Raw genomic sequence first — 27,826 nt, 5'->3', positions numbered from 1 at the left:
CCAAGTTAAACCACGCCCCCTCCGCTCATTTAAAATACAAAGATGTCAGCCAATCACAACAGTGGGCGTTTTTACTGAAGTCTCACAGTAGACACGCCTCTTGAAGCAGGGCATTCAGCCACAGGGCAAACAGCAATATTGAAAAAATGCCTTTTATTTCTAAATTATGACATTTTATGATGTAAAAGTCATACTAACAATATAAGTACACCTCAGGAAACATTATAAAATAATAGAAAAATGCCATGCCATGGGACCTTTAAAGTATAAAAGATACATACCTAAATATGAACAGTAGTATACTTAAAGTGCAAAAATAATATAGTTAACTATAAGTATGATGTTATGTTCACTTAAAGAGCACTTTTTCAAGGATCCTTGCAGTAGCATATAAAGCTACTAAACTAGTAGTTTACTTCAAAGTGTACTTTTATAAACTTATGCTACAAGTATTTGACTAGTAAACTATCAAGTTCACTTGTTGTGTAGTTGCAGTTAGATGTACTACTTAAAGTTACACAAAGTATTCTTAAAAGTATACACTAAAAAGTTGGCCTAGGTAGTATTGAAACAGTACACTTATCTACAAGCAGGCCTATACTTCTAGTACATTGATATTAGTATACTTACTACATAAAGTATAGTTAAAAATGTACTTGAACTGTACTTAAGTATACCTAATGAAACGAACTTTGTAAGGGAGACAATATTTCTCATGTTTGTATTTGTAAATGGAAAGACATGGTTTTTATTTGAATGCGTCCCACAGCCTCATAAAACCAGGAGATATAGGCCTATATGTAAATGCAGTGGCCCAATGGATTTTTCTTCATTTATTTCTATTTTACTTCCTGCTGTAACATGTGTGTTTGATCTGTCATCTGTGCTTCAGGAAACTGGGGCAGTCTGCCGCTCTGTTCAGCCGTACACACACATGACATGAAACTTTGGATATAAAAACACATGGTAAGGACACCTTTATCTTCTTTTTTTTTTTTACAAATATTTTTAAAGTAATCCTGACCCTCCATTTTCTTCCACTCCTGATAGGGGTTATACTATATATATTGTTTATTTTATTCACTTACGAATATGTTAATTCCATTTCTGTGTAAAGCACTTTGAATTGCCACTGCGAATGAAATGTGCTATACAAATAAACTTGCTTTGCCTTGCCTTTTTAGCAAAACAACCGTAAATGAGCATTTTCAAAGCTCCCGTATAATAATAATGATGAAGTGTTTAGTTCATTCTGATGCTGATAGCCTAGGCTATCATAAAATTGACAAAATAGTCACTTTTCATGTATTAAATTATTATTATTAGGCTATTATTATTATTTAAATAAAAAACAGAAGTAAAAAGGCTGTGTCACACAGTGATCATTCTGTACACCAGGGTTTTTGTTCATCATCATCTGCATCAGCAGCCGAGACCTCAAATTACTGAAGGCTATGCATGCGGTTGAGTTATTCAGAGATCTCTCTGTTCTGAGAAGCACTGATGATACTCTAATCATGGTTTTTGTTTATAGAAGATGTTTTTTTTAGCCCTGGGGTACTGTAATTCTGCGTTGTCTTGTTACATGTTGTTCATTCTTTTTTCACACTGTATACCTTTAGCAACTTTTCAACCTCCTTTCAAAATGATAACGAGAATATATTGCTTAACCCAAAGTTAAAAGAGGCATTTATGTTAAAAAGCACTGCTAAATGTACTGTGAAACCCTTTCCACATCCCGCATCACCACCTCGGGTGTGCATTATTATTCTAATAATTCAACGGCCCGTCGTCAATTATTCCTTACATATATATTAGGGCTGTCAGACGATTAATCACGATTGATGGCATCCAAAATTAAAGTTTGTGTTTACACAACATATGTGTGTGGGCTGTGTATAATTTCGTATATTTGAATACACAAACATACATGTATATATTTAATAAATATTTACATGTGTGCTGTATATTTATATAATATATATATATATAACAGTATACACTCTCAGAACTCTTCCTTGGGGAACAAAACGTATAACTGTACCTTTAAAGGTACACAATTGGTCCTTATTGTACAATTATACCATAGTTTTCCTCTACTTAGAGTAGGGCAAGTTCGGTCCTAGAGAGCCGCTGTCCTGCAGAGTTTGGCTCCAACCCTGAAAGACATCTATAGACGCTCTTATTGAGAATTTACAGAGGTTTAGATGTTGATGTTTTATTGAAAATACTTTTATTGATCACCATTATGGGGATCAGTGTTTCATTTAGTTGGGCAGTTTGACTCTTGACTTTTTATGAGAATTTGTGGTTTTTGTTACAGTGTTAACAAAACACAGAATCTGTTCGAATCAAAAGAAGCCAAGAAGCCACTAAAATGGTAATGAAGAAAAATGTTTGACTAAACTCATCACTGACTAAAAATGTTAATAAATAATATTCACCAACAATACTTTCTTGCCACAGATCAGACATTCTGAATTTTGATTTTTAAATACATTCTAGGGGGTGAGGGAGTTTGGACACACACAGATATCAAGAATCGGCATATGAATCTCAACAATGGTGACATACTTAATGCTGCAATGCATGCTGGGAAGTGGGAACCATGAGTTTTATACTATGGTGGCTTAGTAGGCTTGGAGCTAAACTCTGCAGGACATCAGCTCTCTAGGACCGAACTCGCCTACCCCTGACTTAGAGGTACAAAAATGTACCCCAGTGACGGCCACTTGTACCTTAAAGGGATAGTTCACCCAAAAACGAAAATGTGATGTTTTTCTGCTTACCCCTAAGGCATCCAAGATGTAGGTGTCTTCGTTTCTTCAGTAGAACACAAATGAAGATTTTTAACTCCAACCGTTGCTGTGTGTCACTCATATAATGCTTGTCAATGGGGTCTAATTCTATTAGAGTAAAAAAAACATGGACAGACAACTTCAAATTAAACCCCTCGGCTCGTGACGACACATTGATGTCTTAAGACACGAAACGATCGGTTTCTGAGAAAAACCGAACGGTATTTTTGCAATTAATTTCACCTCATATCAGACGAATGCTTCAGCTCTCCAGACTGCCATCACTTCCCGTGAGTGAGGTCAAAATTCTGGCCGGGTCATAGATATATACATAGATGCCTCATTAGTGCCTGCATGGATCGCTCGAATGAGGAATCTACGTATACATATCTATGACCTGGCCGGAATTTTGACCTCACTCACGGAAAGTGATGGCAGTCTGGAGAGCTGAAGCATTCGTCTGATATGAGGTGAAATTAATTGCATAAATACCATTCGGTTTCTCTCAGAAACCGATCGTTTCGTGTCTTAAGACATCAATGTGTCGTCACGAGCCGCGGGGTTTAATTTGAAGTTCTATGTCCATGTTTTTTTTTACTCTAATAGAATTAGACCCCATTGACAAGCATTATATGAGTGACACACAGCAACGGTTGGAGTTAAAAATCTTAATTTGTGTTCTACTGAAGAAACAAAGACACCTACATCTTGGATGCCTTGGGGGTCAGCAGAAAAACATCACATTTTCGTTTTTGGGTGAACTATCCCTTTAAAAGGTACAATTTTGTACTCTCTTTTTTGGAGTGTAAATATAACAAATGCATGTATGTGTGTGTAATAATTGTACACAGTACACACACATTTATTAGGTAAACACAAACTTTATTTTGGATGCAATCAATCGCCATTAATCGTTTGACAACGCTATATATGAGTGTGTGTGTGTAAGAATTATCGAACATCAGTTGACTCCAAGTCCAAAGGTCATGTTGATGTGAGTACAGCCAGCAGAAATGTTTATTGTGTACTGTAATAAATCATCATCTGTAATGTGATTATTGATAAAGTTAATCAAACGCTGGGCAACCACCATAGACTAGAGATATTCTGATTAGTGGTCAATTAGTATGGGGTTTTCAATGACTGATTCTTAAAACTAGATTTTGGTGATATACTCATGCCTCAGTTGATGACTTATTACAAAATGAGAAAAAAAATGACTTGTGCTTCCTTCCCCCTAAAATTAAGGATATTATAGTGTGATTTAAAAGGTGAGTGGATGATATAATTGTTTGGAATGTGGCTAGAACAGATAAGGCAAAGGTTTCGTTTTTCTTTTGTCATTGGGTTGCGCTTTTAGCAAGGCATGCAGCTGATTGGCTCACTATTGACTGCCGTTTCTGTGGCAACCGCTGTTGAGTGATGTGCTGTGCAAAGGTGTGTGGTTGAAGACACTTCCTGTGCCTCACTATTGTTCTGAATCTGCTGCTCACTTCATCTGCTGTTCACTACATTGTATTCCCCACAATGTCTGATGTCGTGAAGTTGCATAAAATATGATTCAGGTGAACAGATGCATGATAAATCACTGATCATTCTACATGCTCTAAATCATTTAAAGAAATGTAATAAGGACCAATCAGAAACATTCCCTGCCCAGTTTACAAGATGCCATTTTGACACTGTGTGGTCTGAGGTCTATTTTAGTCCATTCTGCCAACACCACAGAGATGGAATACTTCTGCTAAAAACTTCTGCCTTCCACTTCTGATTTTAACAAATGCCTATTTTTCAACAAACAACAATGCATTCTATTGAAGTGCTCTGAGCAGAAGGTTTCGGGTTCATTACAAGTTAAACTAACGATAGCATCTTTGGCCTACTGTCGATTACCACAGAAAATCATTTAAACTCGTCCCTCATTTTATAAGGATGAACAAAAATGCTAATTATTACGTAATTATAATAAAGCACTTACAATGGAAGTCTGCGTATTTTATTTTTGGTTAAACACAGTATTAACAAAGGGAAGCATGAAATGCTGAACATTTATTTTCTTCCATAAGCTGAGTGAAAAAGGATATTCAAATATGCAAATCAAGGCTTGGTTGCATTAGGGAAATTGCAGTAAAATATCGCTGGAAAAAAAGTGTTATATGCCATCAATAATGTAGAAATGGATGAAGTACTGCTCACACAGAAGTCAATTTCAATCCAAGCAGCATTCTGTTGATCAACATGGCGAATTTGCGTGAAAAAAATGACTGGATTTTGCTGAGCAACGTTAAATATGACCAAGGATGAGGTTTTAGTCAGGAATTGATTGATTCTTGAAAAGTGGGCATTGCATGCAGTACTAGAACGGAGCCAGATGGTTGGACGAGGGAGACTAAAAAGGTAAAAGGAATATGTGAATGAATGTCATTTTTGATATTCTGATATTCTGAAGATAAGCAATACCAAGAATGTGTATTTAAAGGGGACATAACACACACAGTTTCTGCCAGTCTCATGTTAATCTTGAGTATCTATAGAGTAGTGTTGCATCCTTCATATCTCCGGAGTCTTTAGTTTAATCAGATTTATAAAAGACAGATACGCTGTACCGATTCTTTCTGAAAACAGCCGAGTCCGTGGAGGCGTGCAGTGGACGGAGCTAAAGAGTCACTAGCACACACACACACACACACACACAAACACACACACACACACACACACACACACACACACACACACACACACACACACACACACACACACACACACACACACACACACACACACACACACACACACACACACACACACACACACACACACACACACACACACACACACACACACAATACATCATGGAATTATCCCTGATAACGTTCAATTCACTATACGTTGGTTTTGTTGACATTATATGCACTTAAGCGCCAATTGCAAACAAGACATTTGATGCAGTTTCACTCACCGCCTGCGGTTTCCACTCATGACCGAGAACAAACACACACACTTGCAGAACTCCGTTGCTGCTCCGGAAAAACAAACTGCATCCACTGTTTCCTTAACACTGGGTTATTTGGGAAGCTGAACAAGGTTATCTTTCCCTCACAAGTCACAACCAAAAACACACTTCTTTAGTGTCAGCGCTGTCGGCGGCTAGAGGTCTGCGCGGAACTGTTTTTTTGGTCCCGCTCCCGCAAAGTTCTATTCCGCACCCTCCCGCTCCCGCTTAAAATTAACTCTGTGTTCACCCGGTTACCGCTTAGAATGATTTTCTTCCCGACCTGACCGATCCTGCTAAATTTAGGCCCAATCCCAATTCTATTTTATACCCCTTCGCCTTCCCCTACCCCTACACCTACCTGTTCCCCTTGCCCCTTGAAACAGAGTGCCAAGGCGTAGGGGTGAAAATATTCCCCTAAAAAATGGGACACCACTACTATACCATTACACGTCATCATACCCCGTTTCATTTATTATAATGTCCTGTGACATTTAACCAGTATGAACAGCAATGAAGTGCGTAGGCTATATCTAACAGAAATCAGGCGCAAGCACGTTTAACAAATTACTCACTTTTTGTTTTGCGCCGTATTTGGACTTAATAAAATGGCGATCGTTTTCAGTTCAAAAACATATGAGCCAGAGTTTCCTAAGATGATACAGAATGATACAGAACATACAAGACTAGTGAAGCCGCTTTTCCATTGGACCAAACTGTTCTCTTTGTTTATTAACCGTTCCATTCCGTGCTAATCCGAGCTGGCCGGTACAGATATGGTTTCGTTGTCTACTGTGGTGCTGCGATAATGTTCATACGTTATACGTCAAGTCAGTCATTGCCTTGGTAACGCGAGAGTTTACAGACGATATGTATTGTAAATATCGACTGCATTATGAAGGATGACCAGATATATATTTTTAAACTATTATTAATGTGTGTTCAAATCACCCAAATAGTGCGTTTAGCAAGCTACGGAGAAACGGGCAGCCAGGCGACACGCAAATTATTGATCCCGAGTGGCAACATACACACTTTCTATGCAGCACGGTAGTCGGTGGAGGGAAACTCCTCATATCCCTTCGTTCGAAGTGTGGTCCTGAAAATTTTTTCGTTTGAAGGGCTATCTGGCCCTTCCCCATACCCCTACCACTCCAACCAAAAAAGAATCAAGACACCCCTTCCCCTTCACATGAACGCGCAAAACGAAGGGGTAGGGGAAAGAGAAGGGCTAAGGGGTAGAAATGGGATTGGGCCTTAGACCTCGTTTCCAGATTTAAATTTCCCCTAAAGAAAGAGAGTGACTGGGATAATAAATATAAAATGTTGGCTGTACAATATTAATTACCGAACGTCTCTCCTCCAAAATCCGACCACAAAGTCTGAATGAACAGAATGCAAAGAACATATATTGCCAGGTTCAGGGCAGGGAACTGGGAACTGTGTGAACGCCACCATTGCAGCTATTGTCAGACCGCCCGCTCCCGTCCAATGTACACCAGAGTTACCGACCACGACCATCTTTGATTTGGGAGTGCCGCGGGAATGCAGACCTACCGACGGCTTCTGTAACCCGAACGAATCTCGTTGATGGGCACGCTTTTGCTCTCGCTCTGGTTGACGTGCGCACATGCTCATCTGGGAGAAATGCCCATACAAGCAATTCCGCCCTTTATGACATCATACAGGGCCATACTCGAATAAACTTTCCGAAACATATTCAAATCCTGAAGGAATGTATTTGGCACAGAAATACTTTGTCATACGTTTTGGCCATGTTTAGCATGAGAATCAACTCTTTAACAGTGTAAATAAGTCAGAATGCATGAAATAGTATTAAACCACCTTAAAAAATTTAAAATAAAAGAAAATAAAGTATTTTTTGTTAAAGCATTGCATACATTTAGTGTTACTTGCACAGTATATTTGTCAAAATTAATTTAGCAGTACAATGCCTTGCCTGTCACGTGTCGTCTGTGTAGTTCTGTGTCTACTGATTAGTTTCCATGGTGTCTAATTATTTAATTCATCAGCCAGCTTTTCCCGTTTAGTTCCCTCCTTTACCCTGTGTATATATTCTCCCTGTTTAGTTCTGTTGTAGCCGGTTATTGTTCGTGTACACTCTTTCCTGTGTCTACACGCTGTTACGTTCTGAACACCTGCTTGTTGAATTAAAACTTGTACACAGTTTGGAATCGACTTTTGTGTGTCTCCTTCATCTCCGGGTTTGTGACATTGCCCCATAGACTTCTAATTGTCAGTGAATTTTTGCTAGTTAAAATAATTATCTCTAGTCCAAAGAGCTTAATGTGTTTTAAACCTAGAACATTCCTTTTACTGTTTGAAGTGAGATGGAGAACATTCTTCGATCTATCTATCCATTCATCCCTATTCATCACTTTAGCTCAGATAGTGACATTTTATATCTGTTTTTTTTTTTTTTTATTCACACCTGCTCTGAAACTCTTGATATTATGTGGTAAAGCACCCACAAGGTCAGATTTTATGTGACAGAAGCCATCACCGTGCCATGTACTGTTTGCCCTAGTTTTTCTCGACAGAAACACAACATTTCCCAAACAGGACAAACCAGCGCCACTGAACACGACAGTCTAACATCACAACACCTTACTGCAATGATTAACTCAGAATGGTCTTTATATTCGTAGGGTTGATCTACTATTGATTTAACAACAGTTTGATATTATTTTGATTTTTATAGCTGAACGCTTTTACCTTTTATAATACACTGACAACCACTTTCAAAACGCAATAGGAAGTCACACAAAGTTCATCACATGAAGCGTCTCTACAAGTTGAAGCACATATAAATGTATAGAAGTTGCACAGTGTCATGCACACAAATACAAACACCATCCTGGTGTATGACACTAAAATAATGCAATTAACATTTATTTAACAACATAAGACTTAACAAGAAACCCTAATGTACAATAAAAACCCTTTTATTTTAAAGAAAAAACATCAAATGTGAGCTGTCACAGAATATTCAGGGGATGTCAATTCATGTTTTATCAGTGTAAATTACAGGATGACTTGACTACAGTGTTTTACAGTAAAATTGCACAAAATGTCTCATTAGATCTATAAAATTTTTCACAGGGGAACATACTGGTAACCAGTTAGCAGGTTTTTACCTGTGAAATGCACCAGTAAAAAAGGCACTTGAATTGTTTTATAGCTCAAATTAGAATTAATTACATTTTCTTTATAGGAGGAAAATGTGGATGTCAAGGCCCTCCGGGCCAAATTTCATGCTCAGTTACAAATGGCAGGTTCCGGAGGTGTATCCGCCATCAAACCTCACACGGTTGGTGCGCTGCCAGAGTCTCTAACCAATGGAGTGCTCCGAAACAAGACTTCAGCTGTGCCTCCAAGACAAGTTGCTCCTCTGAACTCTTTAAGTGAACCAAAGATGTTTCACTCGGGTCCTCAAGGAGTGTTCCCAAGGCCTCCTCCCGCTCATCGTTTAGGAGCCCAGGAGAGTCCTAAAACGGCCCCTACGGAGGTCAATGTGCAGAGCAGAGTCAAACTGACTGGAGAACTTCTTCAGAGCAAGATACTAAAACAGCAAAGCGACATGAAAGTGTCTTCAACGCTCAAACCGCCACTGCCGAGCCAGAGGAGCATTTTGGAGGTAGTGCCGCTAAGGAAGCCTCTTCCCAATGTCGGGCCACGACCGTCAAAACCAAAACGGCCTCCGTCTGTAAATCTGGATCACTTTCGGAAAAAAGCCCCCGTCGTTCTTCCCAAAAAACCTATAGAATTACAGTGTTCGAAAGGTAGGAGCCATTTTGAAACTTTTATTACACACACATACAAATCAGTAATAAAAACACATCATTTATCAATACACATTTGCATTTATTGGTCCATATGTACAGGACTTGTTCATATCAAGACTTGTGTTGAATCATTTTGAACATGTGCTGTTTTTCCTGGTACATTTGTGGTTGATCAGGACCAGCAAGACCTCCAAGCAAACCCAGCCAGTTGACATCATCATTTTCAGATTTGTGAGTAACATCTTGTTGTTCATACACAGTTGTCTAGATCGCCAGTTTGGAAGAGAAGGGAACGGAAACTGAAGTGCAAATATTTCCATATCAGTATTTTATCTCTGAAGTATAAAGAGACAATAATTGTGAATTTCACAATACAACACCTTCAATTCTATTGTATCGCTTTATGCGTGCATCTTATAGTGCAATCTTTCATCCTGGAAGTATGTGGGTGTAAAGCACGCTCTGTGGCATTTCCTGACTCTTTGTGTAGATTCTTATGAAACCAGTTCAGATGAACATGTGTTGTGTTGCATAATGGTTATCAGTTGTTTTTATCCCGCTGTATTGTCATTAGAGAGCGAAGTATGTTTGTTGCCAATGGGTCTGATTGGGTGTCTGATATCTAACTCTCATTTGCATGTGTTGTCTGTATCAGAAACATGACCCCAGAGCAGGAAACCTATGATGACATCAGCGCACTCCCACCACCTCCTCCCCCACCTCCCAAGCCAAGAGGTAAACATGAATATATTTTGCAATTGGACTTTTGATTTTTGCTTGGTGGACGATAAAGCAGATTAAAGAATCTCTAAAGAGATTTACATTGGGTGGCCCAAGCGATATCTGAAGATCAGATTATCATAGAGACTTGAGGGTTGGCTCTTTAAACTTAGGCCAGTAAGAAACCACATAGCAATGGGCTAAAAAACCACCAGTGCCCTGGTGACCATTCACAACACCCTAGCTCTGGAGGGCTAAATATAATCTTGCATTTGCAAATGTTTTGTGTGTGTGTTTACTTTACTATGAGAAGCAGACAATTACATCATTATATCTATAAAAATATGTCTTCTCATGTTGCAGACTCATGGACTGACAGTTACCCTTCTCAGCACGAGGTTGGTCTGTTGGGTTATTTTTGCATGTATGTGTGTCTGAAGTGAAAGTGAGGATGTATATGTAAGGCTTGTTACAGTGCTGTAGTACAGTCTGGCATGTGCTCTAATGTGCTGTTTTACTCTATTGTAGGACAGTGATCAAGATATCTATGAAGACCCAGACAGGTACGTCATGGATTTACAAAATGTTTATGATACAAAGATCCCTCCCCACTCCACCCAGACCAGTACTGAAACTGAACGGCAAACACTTGCTCATAATTATGATGCCACAAAACATAAACACATTAAAATGCACCCCTAAAGCTAAACCCAGTACTTCAGACCTATGTGCCCTTCAGAAGCGTGTGCGTCTGCAAGTGAACCGTGCCTTGTGGTGCTGTCCCAAAGAGCAACAAAATCCCTTTCACTGACCTTTACCTTGACTTACCTTGTTCAATGCTGGCGGAGCGACCTGCCAAACTCAACCCGAGTCTTTAGTCATTTTTAAGATACTGTCGGTCTTAAGAATCTGTGATAGACTAACTGGGACTAGTCGCTGCACTTACATATTGTTGCCCTATTGTTGGTTTGATTGCTTCTATTGCTCTCCTCATTTGTAAGTCACTTTGGATAAAAGCGTCCACTAAATGATTAAATGCAAATGTAAAATTGCACTGCTTGCCCTGTAATAACAATAAGTAATTTACATATAGAAGTAGAAATTCGTGATATAGTGACACACTGTAAAACCCAACAAGTTAAGCAAACTCATTTAATTTGAGGAAACTGATTACCTCAATTAAATTGAGTTTAACAAACTTAATTGAAGTAAAGAAAAACTGTAGTTATGAGTACTCTGAACTTATTTTAATTGAGTCCACTAAACCAAGGATACTTCTTAATATCCAATTAAACTTTACACTGCATTCAAATACTTTTTACAGCTAAAACTTCACTATAATGAGTAAAACAACAGAAATTACAAACTTTAAATGAACTCAGAGAGCTTGCTAGTTGCTGCTAGCTCACAATAGCACACACAAAGTCAAACCTAATGAGTTAAGCAAACTCATTACATTTGAGGAAACTTATTACCTCAAATAATTTGAGTTTAAAAATCAACATGAGTTATGAGTACTCTAAGCTCATTTCAGTTGAGTTCACTAATATACATTTTTTAAAATGATTCTTAATATATGTTGCAGTTGAGTAATTAAGTGATTAATTAAGTGATGATTGGGCATTAATTATGATCACCTGATGATAATGAGCAGAATCACAGAAGGAAAGAGAAACACAAGGGCCCGGTTTCACAGACAGGGCTTAGACTAAACCAGGATTAGGCCTTAGTTCAATTAGGACATTTAAGTAACTTTTATAAACGTGCCCAAGAAAAAAACATTACTGGTGTGCATCTTGAGACAAAACAATGCCACTGACATATTTTAAGATTTGTCAGTGCAAGATTCTTTCAGTTAAAATAGCTCAAATATGCATTTTAGTCTAGGATTAGCTTAAGCATTGTCTGTGAAACCGGGGGAAGAACTACAACTGACTTAAGCCACAGCTTTAGATGAAATAACAGAAGATAAAATAAGACATTACATCTCTAAAGATCTCAGCAGAGGAGGATTAAACAACTCCACAAACAGCACTACCAGTTTCACACATTACTAACCAGACTGACTTTATTTCTGTCATTTCTGTTTTAATGAAAATAATAGTTTAATTAAAGTCACCATGATGGTGATGAGTGTTTGCTTTAGTTGGGCTCTTGACCCTTAAATCTTTAACATTAGTTTTTTTCTCTGGCTGCTTTAAATGTGTGTTTAGAAAGCACATTTGTCATGGTAAGGAATGCCAAGAGAAAATGTGATTAGGTGATGTTGGCTATACAATGATGTTGGTATAATCATCATATAGTGGCTTAAGTCACTGATCTCACTCAGAGTCTTATGCTCTGGAAATAGCGGTATTGTGTTGTTAATTTTTGTATGATTAAAAATAATGGCTACATGATTAAACAGCACAAAATCCAGCACTGTTGTGGTAATTGAATAATATTTAAGATTTCAAAACCATGTAGTGCTCAAAAGGTTTTAATCTATGGCACTACTTAGACACACACAGACATCAAGAATCTGCGTAAGCATCTCAACAATGGTGACAATCAATGAAAAGCTTCATGCTGCAGTGCATGCTGGGTACCACCGATCAAAACTCCCTCATGGGTCCCAGCATGCATTGCGGCATGAATAAATTATGCATCTGAATTGTGATTAATTTTCTTTGATTCTTACTATTTGCTTTTACTTTTGCTGTGTTTGTGATGTTTTTGTAGCTTGTTTTATGTTCAAAGTTGATCTTTATCTGAATATTTTTTTTTGATTGTCACCATTGTTGAGATTCATACTCTGATTCTTGATGTCTGTGTGTGTCTAAGTATAGTTGTAGATTAAAACCTTTTGTGCATTAATTTTATTTATTTCAATCCTGCATATTGTTCGATTACACAACCATTCTGGATTTTGTGCTGTAAAATCACATAGGTTCTATTATGAATAATACAAAAATATAATAACACAAAACCTCTATAACCAGAGCATTAGACTCTGAATTAGGTCAGTGATTTAGGCACTATATGACAATAATATCATCAGCAACCAACACCAGCTGATCACATTTTCTTTTGGCTTTTCTTACCATAACAAATGTGCTTTGTAAACACAGTCAAAGAAGCCAGAGCATGACATGTTATGTCAAGGGTCAAGATCCCAACAAAAGCAAACACTGAACACCATCATGGTGAATTCAGACAAAACTATTATTTTCAATATAACAGAAATGACAAATAAAGTTAGTCTGGTTAGTAATGTGTGAAGCTGGTAATGCTGTTTGTGGAGTTCTTTAATCCTCCTCTGCTGAGATCTTCAGAGATTTAATGTCTTATTTTATCTTCAGTTGATTTCATCTAAAGCTGTGGCTGTAGTCAGTTGTAGTTCTTGTGTTTCTATTTCCTTCAGTGATTCTGCTCATTACCATCATCAGGTGTCACCACCAATTCGCAATTATCACTTATTTAATCACTTAACAATACAATTATTATCCAATTATCATGCTGGGAACTAGAAATGTTCTATAACTCATTCATTTTGAGTTCTGTTTCAGTCATTGTGTCCACACAACATTCGGTAATGTTTGATTGCAGTGAACTCATTTTTATTTAGGACATACAACTGTTAGGTTTTACAGTGCAGCGTATCTGTTATTGGTCAATATTAGAAAAGTTTTAGTTTATTGAAGACGGAATTTAATTGTGCATGCTAGTTTTCCCTATTTGAAGTGAAGTGCCGTGTGGCCAATACTTGGAATTTGTGCTCTGCATTTAACCCATCCAAATGCACACACACACACACACGCACGCACGCACGCGCACACGCACACACACACAGTAGTGAACATACACCCACACCCAGAGCAGTGGGAAGCCATATTGCTGCGGCACGCTGGGAGCAGTTGGCTCGGTGCCTTGCTCAAGTCGTGGTATTGAGGGTGGAGGAGATCGCTGGTTATTCACTCCCCCCACCGCCGGACCTGAGACTCGAACCCGCAACTTTCAGGTTCAAGTCCGACACTCTAACCATTGGGCCACGACTGCCTACTATTTAAACTACATTTGTTGTCACCTAACACTCACTGTTTATAACTCTTTATAATTTATTAAAAATGTTAAATAAGTCAAAATTAATATCCATTTTGTACTGTACATTACGTGGCGCTTAATGTATTTGTAGCATTTAAAATTATTAATCCGTTTTTTTTCTGTTTTTAGTGTTTTGTTTTTAAATTATGTTTAATTAAGTGTAACGTAAGATCCACTGGAGGCGAGCTTGATGAACCCAAGTGCAGTTTGTTATAAATCCCAAGTGAGCAAACCATGAACAGAAACAAACAATGACTTTGACTTGAACCAGACTTGACTTGAACCAGACTTGACTTGAGGCTGGCTTGACTTGAACCAGACTTGACTTGAACCAGACTGGACCAAGAAATCTATAATCTATAAATATATATCATGTATCAGTTAGTAACTTGTTATATTACATCCATATGTTCTAGCAGCCTCAGACTGTAGAAGAATTATCACTTGAAATGACATGTTCACCCTAAAATTAACATTTATTCTAAACTTAATTAACTTAATTTACTCACCCCTCACTCAACAAAATGGAAGCAGACAGAGACCAGTGACTATCAAACTCTAAAAAGAGCAGCATGAACATTCTCCAGAATTTCTCCTTCTTTTCTCCTTTTGTGTTTGTAATTCTGGTTTGAACTGTTCCTTTAATTTGAATCATATATCTATATGTTACAGACCTGTTGCCGCTGAGAGGAAAGTGTCAAAAGATCACAATAAAAAGGTAGAGCTGGACAAGAAAGAACTGAAGGAAAAGCAGAAGCGGGAAAACGAGTATAGGAAAAGATTTAAGGTGACGATTGTCATGAATGTGTTCATGTGTGTTTTCGCATGCTTCCTGCCGACATTAGCGTGTTCATACTCGTGTTTGTTCGCACAGCTGAATGGACCTATTGAGGTGATCCACTTGGCTCGTGTGCGAGAGGACTGGCAGGGTGGAAAGAACGACCTGATCGTGCGACAGGGGGAGAACGTGGACATCATCCGTGTGAACAACAACCCTGAAGGGAAATGGCTGGCACGAAACCTGAGGGGCAGCTGTAAGTCAAATAAGCTTAAGTTCTAACTGTGGCATGATCACGTGAAAATCATGTTTACAGCGATGCGCTTATGATGGAATTCAACTGTATGGGGCAAGACTTACCGCAAAGTTTAATCAGAAGTGTGCAGCACATAAGGGATAATCCACTGGTAGCTGTGCATTAAATTATGTTAAAGAGGTGATGAATTGAGAAATCAACTTTCCTTTGAGCCTTTGATATATAAAAGTTCATCGTGATATAAGAATATCCTGTAAGTTTCCGAGCTGAAAACGTCCTTGCTAGTCAAAGAAAAGCTTTTATAGACACCAGGCCCAGAAAACGAGAGCTCTCACAATATGTCGACCACTGACGTATTAGGACGCAGAAGCACCGCCTCAAGCCTGCCCACCGACTTGTGGAGCTAAACGATGCGGAATCGATTGTAAACAAGATAGAGGTCAAGACTGGATTTGCAGACATTTTGAGATTAAAACACAATGCTGTGCCTTCTATATTGGATCCGACAGGAATGGTGCAACACACTTATGTGAGTAAAACATGTTTTTTTTATATGTGTTAGTATTGCAGATCGTTTGATATCTATTGATTACATACCTTAGCACGCGGTCACAGGTTGGAGAAGGTGTTATTGGTTCATTCGTGATCAGACTCGGACGTGTAACGTGTGATAAAGACATTTTGCAAGCCCTGGCTGTGGGCTGGGCTATTCATTCCGGTTGCCGTTTGCCACCAGTGTTGCCACAGTTACCTTGAAAAAGTAACTTAGTTACTTTACAGATTACTTGATTTTAAAAGTAACTAAGTTACTTTACAGATTACTTGATTTTAAAAGTAACTAAATTAGATTACAAGTTACTTTATTAGTTACATTCATCAGTTGCCGACAACACCTCTGCAGCCTTAACATAAAAATGACAACCGTTTTTGCCAACACTTTATTGGAAGTGCATTTTTAACAGTAACGTCAACAATGTATCTCCTGAAATTGTATCTCCAAAAAAAATATTTTGACTAATTTTATAAAATCTAAACATGTTAATGAAAAGGTACAAATTACTTTGTGTTCTTATTAAATACATTTATGAAAAACAATTTATATTTAATATTTTAATTTATATTTATATTTGAATGTAAATAATTATATTGGCCTACACAAATAATATAAAATTACAAGATTTATAGTTTATTGTAAACCTGATGTGCAGCTCTGTAAAGGTACCACAATTATATGATCGATACGTGAGAACAATATATTTTTTAATAATCTTTAAGTGCACAAAACTATGAAAATATATGAAACGCTTCAAAATCGCTTATGCGCATCCCGGGTGCAGAATGATGCGCTTAAAGCAACATGGAGTCAGAGGGCGCAGTGCAGCGCGAGTGCACATTGAAAAGTTCACGGCATAAAGAGAAGATGAGCGTTGAGCGCACAAATCCTAGTCTACTATGTAGCCTATATCGGTCCAAACATTCACTGATTATTTGTTTCTTCACAGTTTTTAATTCTGGTTATTGTGCGTGTGATGCTAATTAATAGTCCCTGTGTTGTCACCTGGGTAGCGAGCACAACATCTTTCAGAAACCGCTAGATAAACTTCAGCAAGATAAATTATTTTATCAACATATCAAGTATTATAACGGGAATATCATATGGAGTGAGCTTTACCGTGCAGCTGCTGACTGTAACCGAACGCGACGCGCAGTTTTGCTGAACGGAGAATGATTGACAGCTACAGCGGAGGAAAGACATTCAGCTATGGAATGGCTTTAGATGACTTTGTAGGCTGCTAGCAAATAATAATATGCGAATAATGATTGCTGAAGGATAATGTGACAATATATATTTCTGATGATTATTTAATTATCACGACATGCCTAATCTGAGCAAGTGACTGCCTGTCTTGAGTTTTTTCGACAGACGGAGCGGCCGCCTCGTAATTCTCCTCTATGCAGGAAAACCCCTGCTGAGACTAAACAAGAAAGCATAAATATATATTTTTAGTAAGGAAAATGACAAAAATAGTAACGCACAGGGACTTGGATAAGTTACTTTAATCTGATTACTGGTTTGGAAATAGTAACGCGTTAGATTACTCGTTACTGGAAAAAAGTAGTCAGATTAGAGTAACGCGTTACTAAGTAACGCGTTACTGGCATCACTGTTTGCCACACACTGTCACTGAGAGGCGAGCAGAAGCTCATTAAATATGCAAATCTTATCCAATCCTAGCCTAGCCTAGCCAATCCTAGTCTTCAGTGCGGCACGCCCATCAAAACCGACCGTTTTTCAGAGAGCCTCAAAACCAAGGCAGAATATAGCCTATTACTTATTCATTATGATGTTTCTGAACGTCATAAGTTGACCCCAGACAACAGTATAAAAAAAATAAAAAACCAGTTCATGACACCTTTAATGCATAGCGGTTGCTGTGGTTTTGCCAAGTTAGACATGCTCCTGGATCAGTATATTTTGTTGATCCTGGATTGGAACAACTATCCTGTCCAAAAACATAGTTCTAACCCTATCCCTACCCCAAACTCTAGCCATAACTCTACCCATAACCTGAATGTTTCTGTGTGCATGCAGTGCGATCTCCAGTCTTGGTGTGCGAGTGATGTATGTGTGCGCTTCAATGTGAGCAGCATATTAATATAGAAAGGTGATTCACTTGAAACTACATGTGCATTAAAGGGGTCATGAACTGGCTTTTTAAAAAATGTTATACTGTTGTCTGAGGTCAACTTATGACGTTCACTTGGTTTTACATTCAAAAACATCATAATGAATAAAGGCCTTTGCACACTGAGTCCGAAATTCGCATGCGAAATTTTCGCACGTCAAAAAATAAATTCGACCTCACGTTATGTAAATCACGCTTGCACACTGCCTCCGAAACTTTCGTCCGTCAAAAAAAAAATCGGAACAGGTTCGATTTTCTGCATTTTTCGCATCCGTTTTTCCCATCTACAGCTGATGCCCAACCTAAAACTGCTGGCAATGCTGGTGAATGAATCGCCAGTGCTCCTCAGATACCTACAATTATATATACAAATATTATTGTATCAAAAATACTGCAATATCACAGCTATAATTATAGTACACCAACTCCCTGTAAACCGTGTGTGTGTGTGTGTGTGTGTGTGCGCGTGCGCGCGGATCCTAGACATACTGCCAGTCTCTGTTCAGGATTGGAAATTGGTGGTCTTCTTTTTAATATGTGGCTCCAGTATCGCTAGCAAAGCATCAAACGGAGCCACTGACATTCAACTTTGAATCGGTCTGGATAATCCCGCAGCTCCTTGATAAGGAGGTGGAAGACGGCATTTTGTGTTGTTTTGCGTTTTTTTTCATAACGCATTCATAAATACGCATCGGAGTCAGTGTGCAAGGTCTCTGTGCGTGACGAATTTTTCAGATCACGAATGCGAAAAAACGCATGCGAATTTCGGATTCAGTGTGCAAAGGCCTTAAGTAATAGGCTATTTTCGACCCTGGTTTTGAGCCTCTCTCATGGAACGCTCTGTTTTTATGGGCGTGCCGCACTGAAGACTTGGAAGTAACCGCCCACTGCTATGATTGGATAAGCTTTGCATATTATAATGAGCTTCAGTTCCCCTGTCAGTACAACGTGAGGAATTGTTTTGAAAGCGTGTGGGAAAATGGCAACCGGAATGAATCTCCCACAGGGCTCACAAAATGTCTTTATCAAACAAACACATTGATTTATCTCTCATCCACCCGCGATTAATTGGAATGTTATGTTTTATAACTTGGCCCGCCCGATCGGTGGATATAACCTTGTACCATGCATCACTAACACACACACACACACAAGCCTCAGTGCAGAGTCAGACCAATCAGCATGATCAAAACTTTCGCAACTGTATTTTTCCTTCAAATATGAAGTCAAGAGAGTGAACAACGCACATCAAGAAATGAATGTTATTTCACTATTTAAGATAGCCCGTCAGCAGGTCGGACTTACGTTTTTGTTGCCCGTCTGGAAAACACATAGCCCCGGGACATACATGTCTGAGTCTGATCCCGAATCGCAGCACAATGAACCAACGCCACCACAAATAAAGGATTCTCCAGCCTGTGACAGTGGGCTAAGTTATGTTCAGTTACACACGCACACATAATCAATAGATATCAAACGATCTGTAACAATGTAATACTATCACATATAAAAAAAGATTTACTCATTAATTGTTTGCTTCATTCATTCATGCAATCTCATCCTGTCTGCAAATCCAGTCTCTTGTTTACAAACGAATCCGCGGTGAAATGAAGGAACAGACGCACAACGTCTTCCTCACGTGAGCTGGATATTCATTAAAATAAAGTCCATCCATGCATTCATAATACTGGAATCCGAATGAAGCTTATGCAGCATGTTTATTGCTTGGAAGTTCGATCCGAGTTCCACATATGCCTATGTTATTTATGTATAACATGTCATGCACAAATCGGTGGGCGGGCCTACAGAATCAGGCGTTCGTCTTCTTCTGTTGAGGCGGTGTTTCACCACACCCTGACGTCCCAGATCGAGCGTTTGCTGAGCCAGCTGTCAATAAAAGCTTTTCTTTGACTAACAAGGAAGTTTTCAGCTCTGAAACTTACAGGATATTCTTATATTACCATGACCTTTTATATATCAAAAGCTCAAGGGAAAGTTGATTTCATGACCCCTTTAAACAGTTTTAATGCACACCTTATAGCCAATCAGATTTGAGTATTTAGACAGACCCCGGTATGTTTGAGCTGTAAATATTGTATAATCAACCTTTTGGCTTTGGAACTGCAGTTCGAGGTGTACGTAATTTCTGTGTATGTAGTTTATCTTGATGTAAACAGTCCCTTTCTGGTATCTTTGCCCATCTTATGTGATTATTTCACACTAGTCTCATATTCATTTGTATAATGGTTAAGTTTGTACTTTTGATATGGTGTTTATTTCAATGTCTTTGCCCCATAGACTTCCATTGTAGGCGCATTACTTTAAACACATTTTTTGATTGAGTTGAAATAACAAATTACTTGACATTACATAACTCAACAGACTTCTTTCATTTGATGTAGTCAGTGAATGTGTTGGCCTACAACATGTTCATGGATCAACATTCCAATCAACCAATCAGATTTGAGGGGCAAGTTCACAGTTTAGGTCAAGTTTAGGTTTACAACAAGGGTTTGGTGCTTCTACATTGGTGTTATTCACCTATTATCTCCCTCTGATTTTAGGGATAAGTTATGGGTAGGGGAAGGGATATGGTTTGGATTAAATTCTCGGACAGGAACAACATTGATCAAGGGACATATCATACTTGACAAAATCAGGGTGACCGATGTATTCCGGGCCTCTTTAACCATTTTGTGTGCCTAAACCCAGCCTCTTTCTTACAATCGAATGCAAGCTACAATCGAATGCACATTCAGATCCTCCTCCATTCAATGGAAGTTGAAGTCCCCGCCCTACATTTTTTCTTTTTCGATTATCCTATTTGCTCGGACATACGTCAAAATATGCTACTTCCTTTTCGTCTTGACTTTTACTTATATTTAACTACATTTTAACCCAGAATCTTCTTTTAAAGTCTATCTAGCTATCAAGTTGGCTTAACATTTTCATAATAACGAATGAAAAAACAGTAAAATATTCAGTTTTTAATATGTGTTAACCGTTGCAGTTGGCTACATCAGCAACTCCTGTGTGGATGTGGATTATGAGGAAGTGAAGCGGAAAATCCGTGGTCAAGCCACCCCCTCCTTCCCCCCTTCTGTAGGCGCTGCCATCGACACAGAATTTTATGACGACATCGGCTCCAGCGACCAACTGGACAGGTGAGACCCCAAGCCTCATGTTGAGGGAAGACAGGGGATATTTCTTATATTTCTTATAAGTTTGAGCTCATATTGTTTTTTTTTATTGTTCTTCTCTTAACAGCAGTTTTCACAGTGATGGTGAGTAAACACACACTGACTCACAGGGTTTTCTGCATTGGATTGAAAATACTTTACTGCAAATACTGCATTTGATTGATATGTTTTCTGCTATCCTCAGATGTATATGATGATGTGGACCTTGAGTTTCCTCCTCCTCCCCCAGAAATCAGGTTTCTCTCTCTTTCTTTCTTTTTTTTTAACAAATGGACCTTAGTCACCAATATTTAATTTTACACAAATGAAAATGAGGCTGTGAGGGAACAGATTACACTCTTAGAAGAAAAGTTTCTATATGGAACCTTTAAAGTCCCCATGAACTCAAAATGGAAGTGTTTTGTCTTTTAGTATGAATATGTTAGCCTTACTGTTATCTATAAGCTAGTGTGTTAGAAAACAATGACAAAATTTACATTTAGAAGAAATAAACATTCAAAACTTACAGTCTCTCACTTCCACCAATATGGATCAATGATATTGTTGACATCACTCTGCACTTCAGCTTCTTATCCGATTTTCTGTCCAATCAAATGCTCTCCAGAATCAAAAGCGCCCCGCCCCCTACATTATAAACAGTTGTGTCACTTGTTCACACATTTACTATTTTCTACATGGTGAACAGCACATAGTGCTGGGGATAGGGGGGTAGGGAACTATTAGTCGTGTAGGGAGTACTCGTGGCCGAGAGGTTAAGGCGATTGACTTGAAACCCATTGGGGTCTCCCCGCGCAGGTTCAAACCGACTATGTGATGTTTTGTCTGTTTGCGACAAGCATTGTGTCATACAGGTGCTTTGTTTGAGCTCATTGTCTTCTTTTCAGGAGTTGGTGGTCTAGTGGGTTAAACCACTGAACTGATACGGAGAAGGTTGCTTTTTTGATACAAGCGGCAACCTCCCCCAGTTTCTCTTGAAGCCTATACGGAAGTGACTTAAACTACAATTCATCGACTGGCCACTAGAGACAGACTCCAGAAGGAGCAGAATCTCATTGAGCCTCATGTTAAAATGCCCAACTTTACAACAGAAATAAACATGTTTACAGTCTGGTACAAATTGTGGTTTTGGTCTATACGGCTACTTTTGCCCTTCAAGAAGACTGTGAGGGGGTGAATTTTTTCGTTTACATTATATAAAGCCTTAAAGTTCTGCATAATTAAGGGCGTGGCCACTTTGAGTGACAGGTGGATTGCCGTTTGTCTGCTGTCTGTTAGTCATCGCGTCAACTCAGCTCCGCCCACGTCCAGCCTACGTCCCTATTTTTTTACAGTCTATGGTTTGATCCCAGCAGTCGCCACCACCAGTGTGTCCTTGAGCCGGGGAGCAGGGCACTTTACTCCATGATGCTCCCTGTAATAAGGGCACTGTAAGTCGCTTTGGATAAAAGCGTCTGCCAAATGGTGCGGGTTCTGTAGTGGATTTCTTCCCAACAGTCAAAGTGGCATTACGTCATGAAAGTGCAGACTCGTAGGAAGACCGCAAGGGTTTAAGGTGGCATTTGGGCCAGGGCCACACTCTGCTCTGATCCAGAGACATGAAAGCACAGAACGGATCATATGTGCGAGTGAGCGCAGACCAGAAACGTATCAGACCCATTTGAATTCTGCACAGGAAACTATATTTTAAAAGCAATATGGCTATGGCAATCAACGGCTCTGGCTGAGCTGTGATATAAACAAAACGCTATTGGCTATTTTTAAAAAGAGGGAGGAGCTGTTTGATATGTTCCACCCTGTCTTCCTGTCTTCCTGTTTCAGTGGAAACACATTGAATAATGCTGCACATTTCAAGGCACTTCAGTGGGCACTTCTGTCAGGTGCTTCATATAATGGTTTCTATTTTGGATTTAATTTGATTATGTTTTAATTCATATTTTATTTTGATTAAAGTCTGTGAATCAAACAGCTCGAAAACATACTTTGTGACAAGAAAAAAATTGTAAATAACCCATTAAACATGAAAGTATTATGCAATCATTTAAGACATTTCTCCTTATATAGAACCTTTTTGGCATAAACGGTTCTTTTCTTTTTTTCTAAGAGTGCACAGTCTGTTTAGTGCAGTCTACTATTGTGTTCCTTAGTGTCGATGAAACTACAAAATACAACTGAAAATAATAATCGTTTTAAACAAAACTAGTTTGCCAATATTTGCCGTGACTTAGACGTAGAACTTCACAGACTCATTTTCATTCACTAAAGGTGCGGCCACAAGTTGTTTGGTGAATGACGATGAAAGATTTCCATATATTTGCGGCATTGAATATCAAAAATCTGCTTGGTTTGAGAGTTCTGTGTGATTTGTGCTTCACACATCGCTACACATTTGAGAACAGACAATTAACATGTTTTGCCTGCGAAAGTTTGCCTACATTTCACTGATGTGACCGCACCTTATGGCTAATATGTCTGTGTGTTCCATTACAAAACAAGCCATTACACCAATTGTTTTCCTTTTATTTGCTATTTTTGTCTCATATTGTACATGTGAAAGCTGCTGAAGTGTCTCTCTTAAGCTTCATGTGCTTTAAACAAATGACAAACTTTCTAATTTCTCCCATTTGAATTGTGTGTTAATGGATAACTACAGTGTACACTACCATAGAGTAAAAAGAGAGCTTTTCTTTTAGCTTCCCTAACCTGAGGAAAGTTGCATAAACATAGCCGCTAAGATAATACTAGTGTCTAGTCTGACCAAATAGCAATTAGTTAGGGCTAATCAGTCTTACTTTTCTTGAGGAAGAAAAAAATTAGATGATGACTAGTCTAAGCAGTTTATGCAACTGGTCACTGGAGTTCATCAGATTTTTTTTGTATTGATTATTTAAGGGATAGTTCACCCAAAAATAAAAATTAGCCCATGATTTACTCCCCCTCAAGTCATCCTAGGTGTATATGACATTCTTCTTTCAGACTTATAAAATCTTGAGTTATATTAAAAAAGTCCTGGCTAATCCAAGCTTTATAATGGCAGTAGTTGTAGCTCTGTTTTTGAAGTCCATAAAAATGAATCTGTTCGTCATATAACTGCTCCACACGGCTCTGGGGGGTTGATAAAGGCCTTCTGAAGCCAATCAATGCGTTTGTGTAAGAAAAATATCCATATTTAAAACTTTATAAAGTAAAGTTCCAGCCGATCGCCTTCCATGGAAAAAGTGTTGAAAATGCCTCTTGTAGTTCAAAATGCTTACGCCACGTCCAAGCGGCTACCTCCCCCAGTTTCTCTTGAAGTCAATATGGAAGTGACTTAAACTGCACTTCACATTGTGTACAAATTGTGGTTTTGGTCTATATGGCTAATTTTGCCCTTCATGAAAACTGTGAGGGGGGTGAATTTTTTTATAACTCATTCGTTTACATTATATAAAGCCTTAAAGTTCTGCATAATTAAGGGCGTGGCCACTTTGAGTGACAGGTGGATTGACGTTAGCTCCGCCCACGTCCCGCCTCTTTGCCCATTTTCTATTATCCGGGTTTGATGCGCTGACAAGATGGCGACGGCCAGCTCGACCCTACTTTACGCTTCAAAACTGCTCTTCAGAATCCTATGGGTGACGTCACAGACACTACGTCCATATTTTTTTACAATCTATGCTGGTAGCATAAGCATTTTGAAGTGCAGAGGCATTTTCAACACTTTTTCCATAAATTGAATACGGAAGGCGATCGGCCGAAACTTTATTTTATATTGCCAAATATTTATATTTATAAGTTTTAAATATGGATATTTTTCTTACACAAACGCATCGATTCGCTTCAGAAGGCATTTATTAACCACCCAGAGCCATGTGGAGCAGTTATATGATGGATAGATGCACTTTTATGGACTTTTAACAGAGCAACAATTACTGCCATTATAAAGCTTGGATTAGCCAGGACTTTTGAAATATAACTCTGATTGTGTTCGTCTGAAAGAAGAATGTCATATACATCTAGGATGACTTGAGGGTGAGTAAATCATGGGCTAATTTTCATTTTTGGGTGAACTATCCCTTAAATCATATAATGATCAAAATTTTTATGCATTAAAGGGATAGTTCACCCAAGAACGGAAATTTGATGTTTTTCTGCTGACCCCCAGGGCATCCAAGATGTAGGTGTCTTTGTTTCTTCAGTGGAACACAAATTAAGATTTTTCAACTCCAACCGTTGCTGTGTGCCAGTCGTATAATGCTTGTCAATGGGGTCCAATTCTATTAGAGTAAAAAAAACATGCACAGACAACTTCAGATTAAACCCTGCGACACATTGATGTCTTAAGACACGAAACGATCGGTTTCTGCGAGAAACAGAACGGTATTTATGCTATATTTATGCAGCCATAACTTCCTGCGAATAAGGTCAAAATACCGGCGTGGTCATAGATAAATACATAGATGCCTCATTAGTGCCTGCGCGGATCGGTCGAATGAGGAATCTACGTATATATTTCTATGATCGCACCGGTATTTTGACCTTATTCGCAGGAAGTTATGGCGGTCTGGAGAGCTGATGACATTCGTCTGTTATGAGGTTAAATAATAGCATAAATACTGCTTCGATTATCGCAGAAACCAATCGTTTCGTGTCTTAAGACATCAATGTGTCGTAGGGTTTAATCTGAAGTTGTCTGGGCATGTTTTTTTTACTCTAATAGAATTAGACCCCATTGACATGCAGTATACGACTGGCACACAGCAACGGTTGGAGTTAAAAATCTTAATTTGTGTTCTACTGCAGAAACAAAGACACCTACATCTTGGATGCCCTGGGGGTAAGCAGAAAAACATCAAATTTTCATTTTTGGGTGAACTATCCCTTTAATTATTTAAAAAAAAGCTTAATTTCTTCAGAACAAGATTGTAATAATTTACAGTCTATTTTTCTTTCAAAATTAACATCAAACCCTGAATTGTTAGTTATTTTTTTGTCAGAAATGTTCTGTGCACTAGTGAACATCATGCACACAATATTAATACCATATGGTTTTGTTTAGCCACGATCCGAAAAAGGCCAAGCAGCAGGAGAAAGAGTTCAGAAAGAAATTTAAGGTAAATCTTTTGTACTTTTGTCCATTTCGTTCTTTTCTCAGATTAGCTTTGATTCTTGTTGATCATCGCCATGAGAAGCTGTAAGATGTCTTAAATCGTAAAATATAACAAGCTATTTAACAGTTTGAAGGGCCCATTCGAATTATGTACACCATGATGGTGGACCCCAATGCCAGTTTGAAGAAGGGTGGGAGCAAAGACCTGCCGCTGGTCCGTGGAGAGATTCTTGAGGTTATACAGGAGACCAGCAAGAAGCGAGTTCTGTGCCGTAATAACGAGGGGAAATGTGAGTCAGACACCTCCTGCTGGAAAACATCGGCTTTTATTTGAAATACAATCATTCATCATGATGAAATAACTTTACTCTTTCTCTTTGCACAGATGGATATGTGCCCTTGAATTACCTTCTGCATGAGTGTGTATTCATTTATTTAAATACAGTAATACATAAACCCCCGGTTTCACAGACAAACCAGACTAAATGCACATTTGATATGTGGCAATATGGCAGTGCCATTGTTTTGTCTCAAGATTCACACCAGTAAGGCACGTTTATAAAAGATTAATTGAACCACTTATCCTGGCTTAATCGAAGCCCTGTCTGTGAAACCGGGCCTAAGTATTTACTTTTTTGTAATCATTTTTAAATGTTTTCTGTTTTCATTTTCAGGGAGAATGATGTTTATGATGACATTGACGCTGCTTCAGGTACATCATTTTCCCCTCCTAAATGAAATGTTTTACTTTTCAATGCTGTCATAGTATTAAAAGGGGATGTTTTTTTTATTTTTTATTTGTAGTTATAATAGCAAATGAATACAAATTCATCATGACTTGATTTATTTTATTGTGCATTTGTTTGTTTAATGGCAGATATATATGACAACGATGACAGCTGACCTGCTTGGAGATGATCATCCATATAAAAGTGTTTTTACCTGAGAAAGTAAAAAGAGACGGAACGCCATCTGTTCCCTATAATGAATGAATTAATTACATTTGCCCTAGGAAACTAAAGCTCAAAGCTCTGTATATTGTAGAAATAATTATTATGGAACATTGTAATTATAAGAATTATTATAATTGAAAAAATACTTTTTTTTTCATAGGTATGATTTTTATATTTTGTTAGATTTGATATACTGTTAGTTTTTTCTCTTTTCTAATATTGACAATCCAGCTCTGTTCAAATAAAAAGAATTAAAGTTTTATATTTGGTTTTATTTATTGGTGGTTCTTTATTCACTTTTAAACGTACGTATTTACCATGTAACTATTACAATAATGATGCTAGTTTTTCTTCTTCTTTTTATATAAACACTTAAAATGCAATGCCGGCCCACCCTTTGCAGCTCTAACAGCTTCAGCTCTTCTGGGAAGGCTTTCCACAAGGTTTAGGAGTGTGTTTATGGGAAT

The 27,826-nt window shown here is 38.3% G+C and overlaps 1 protein-coding gene across 1 annotated transcript; it reads left to right on the top strand.

Moving 5' to 3' along the window:
- Positions 1-867: 867 nt before the first annotated feature.
- LOC307142693 (FYN-binding protein 1) lies at positions 868-27,632 on the top strand. Its single transcript, XM_079843735.1, has 16 exons — positions 868-966; positions 9,026-9,593; positions 9,773-9,827; positions 10,252-10,331; positions 10,680-10,714; positions 10,845-10,879; positions 15,072-15,186; positions 15,274-15,433; positions 21,131-21,284; positions 21,388-21,404; positions 21,505-21,556; positions 26,356-26,410; positions 26,534-26,696; positions 26,792-26,825; positions 27,081-27,118; positions 27,284-27,632. Exons 1-16 carry the CDS (start codon positions 964-966, stop codon positions 27,307-27,309), a joined length of 1,590 nt encoding a protein of 529 aa, XP_079699861.1. The 5' UTR covers positions 868-963; the 3' UTR covers positions 27,310-27,632.
- Positions 27,633-27,826: the final 194 nt, after the last annotated feature.

Source organism: Gobio gobio (genome assembly GCF_949357685.1).
Source record: "Gobio gobio genome assembly, chromosome: 19".
Lineage (NCBI taxonomy): Eukaryota > Metazoa > Chordata > Actinopteri > Cypriniformes > Gobionidae > Gobio > Gobio gobio.
Note: the sequence above shows the minus strand (reverse complement) of the source record. Positions and strands in the feature narration are given on the sequence as shown.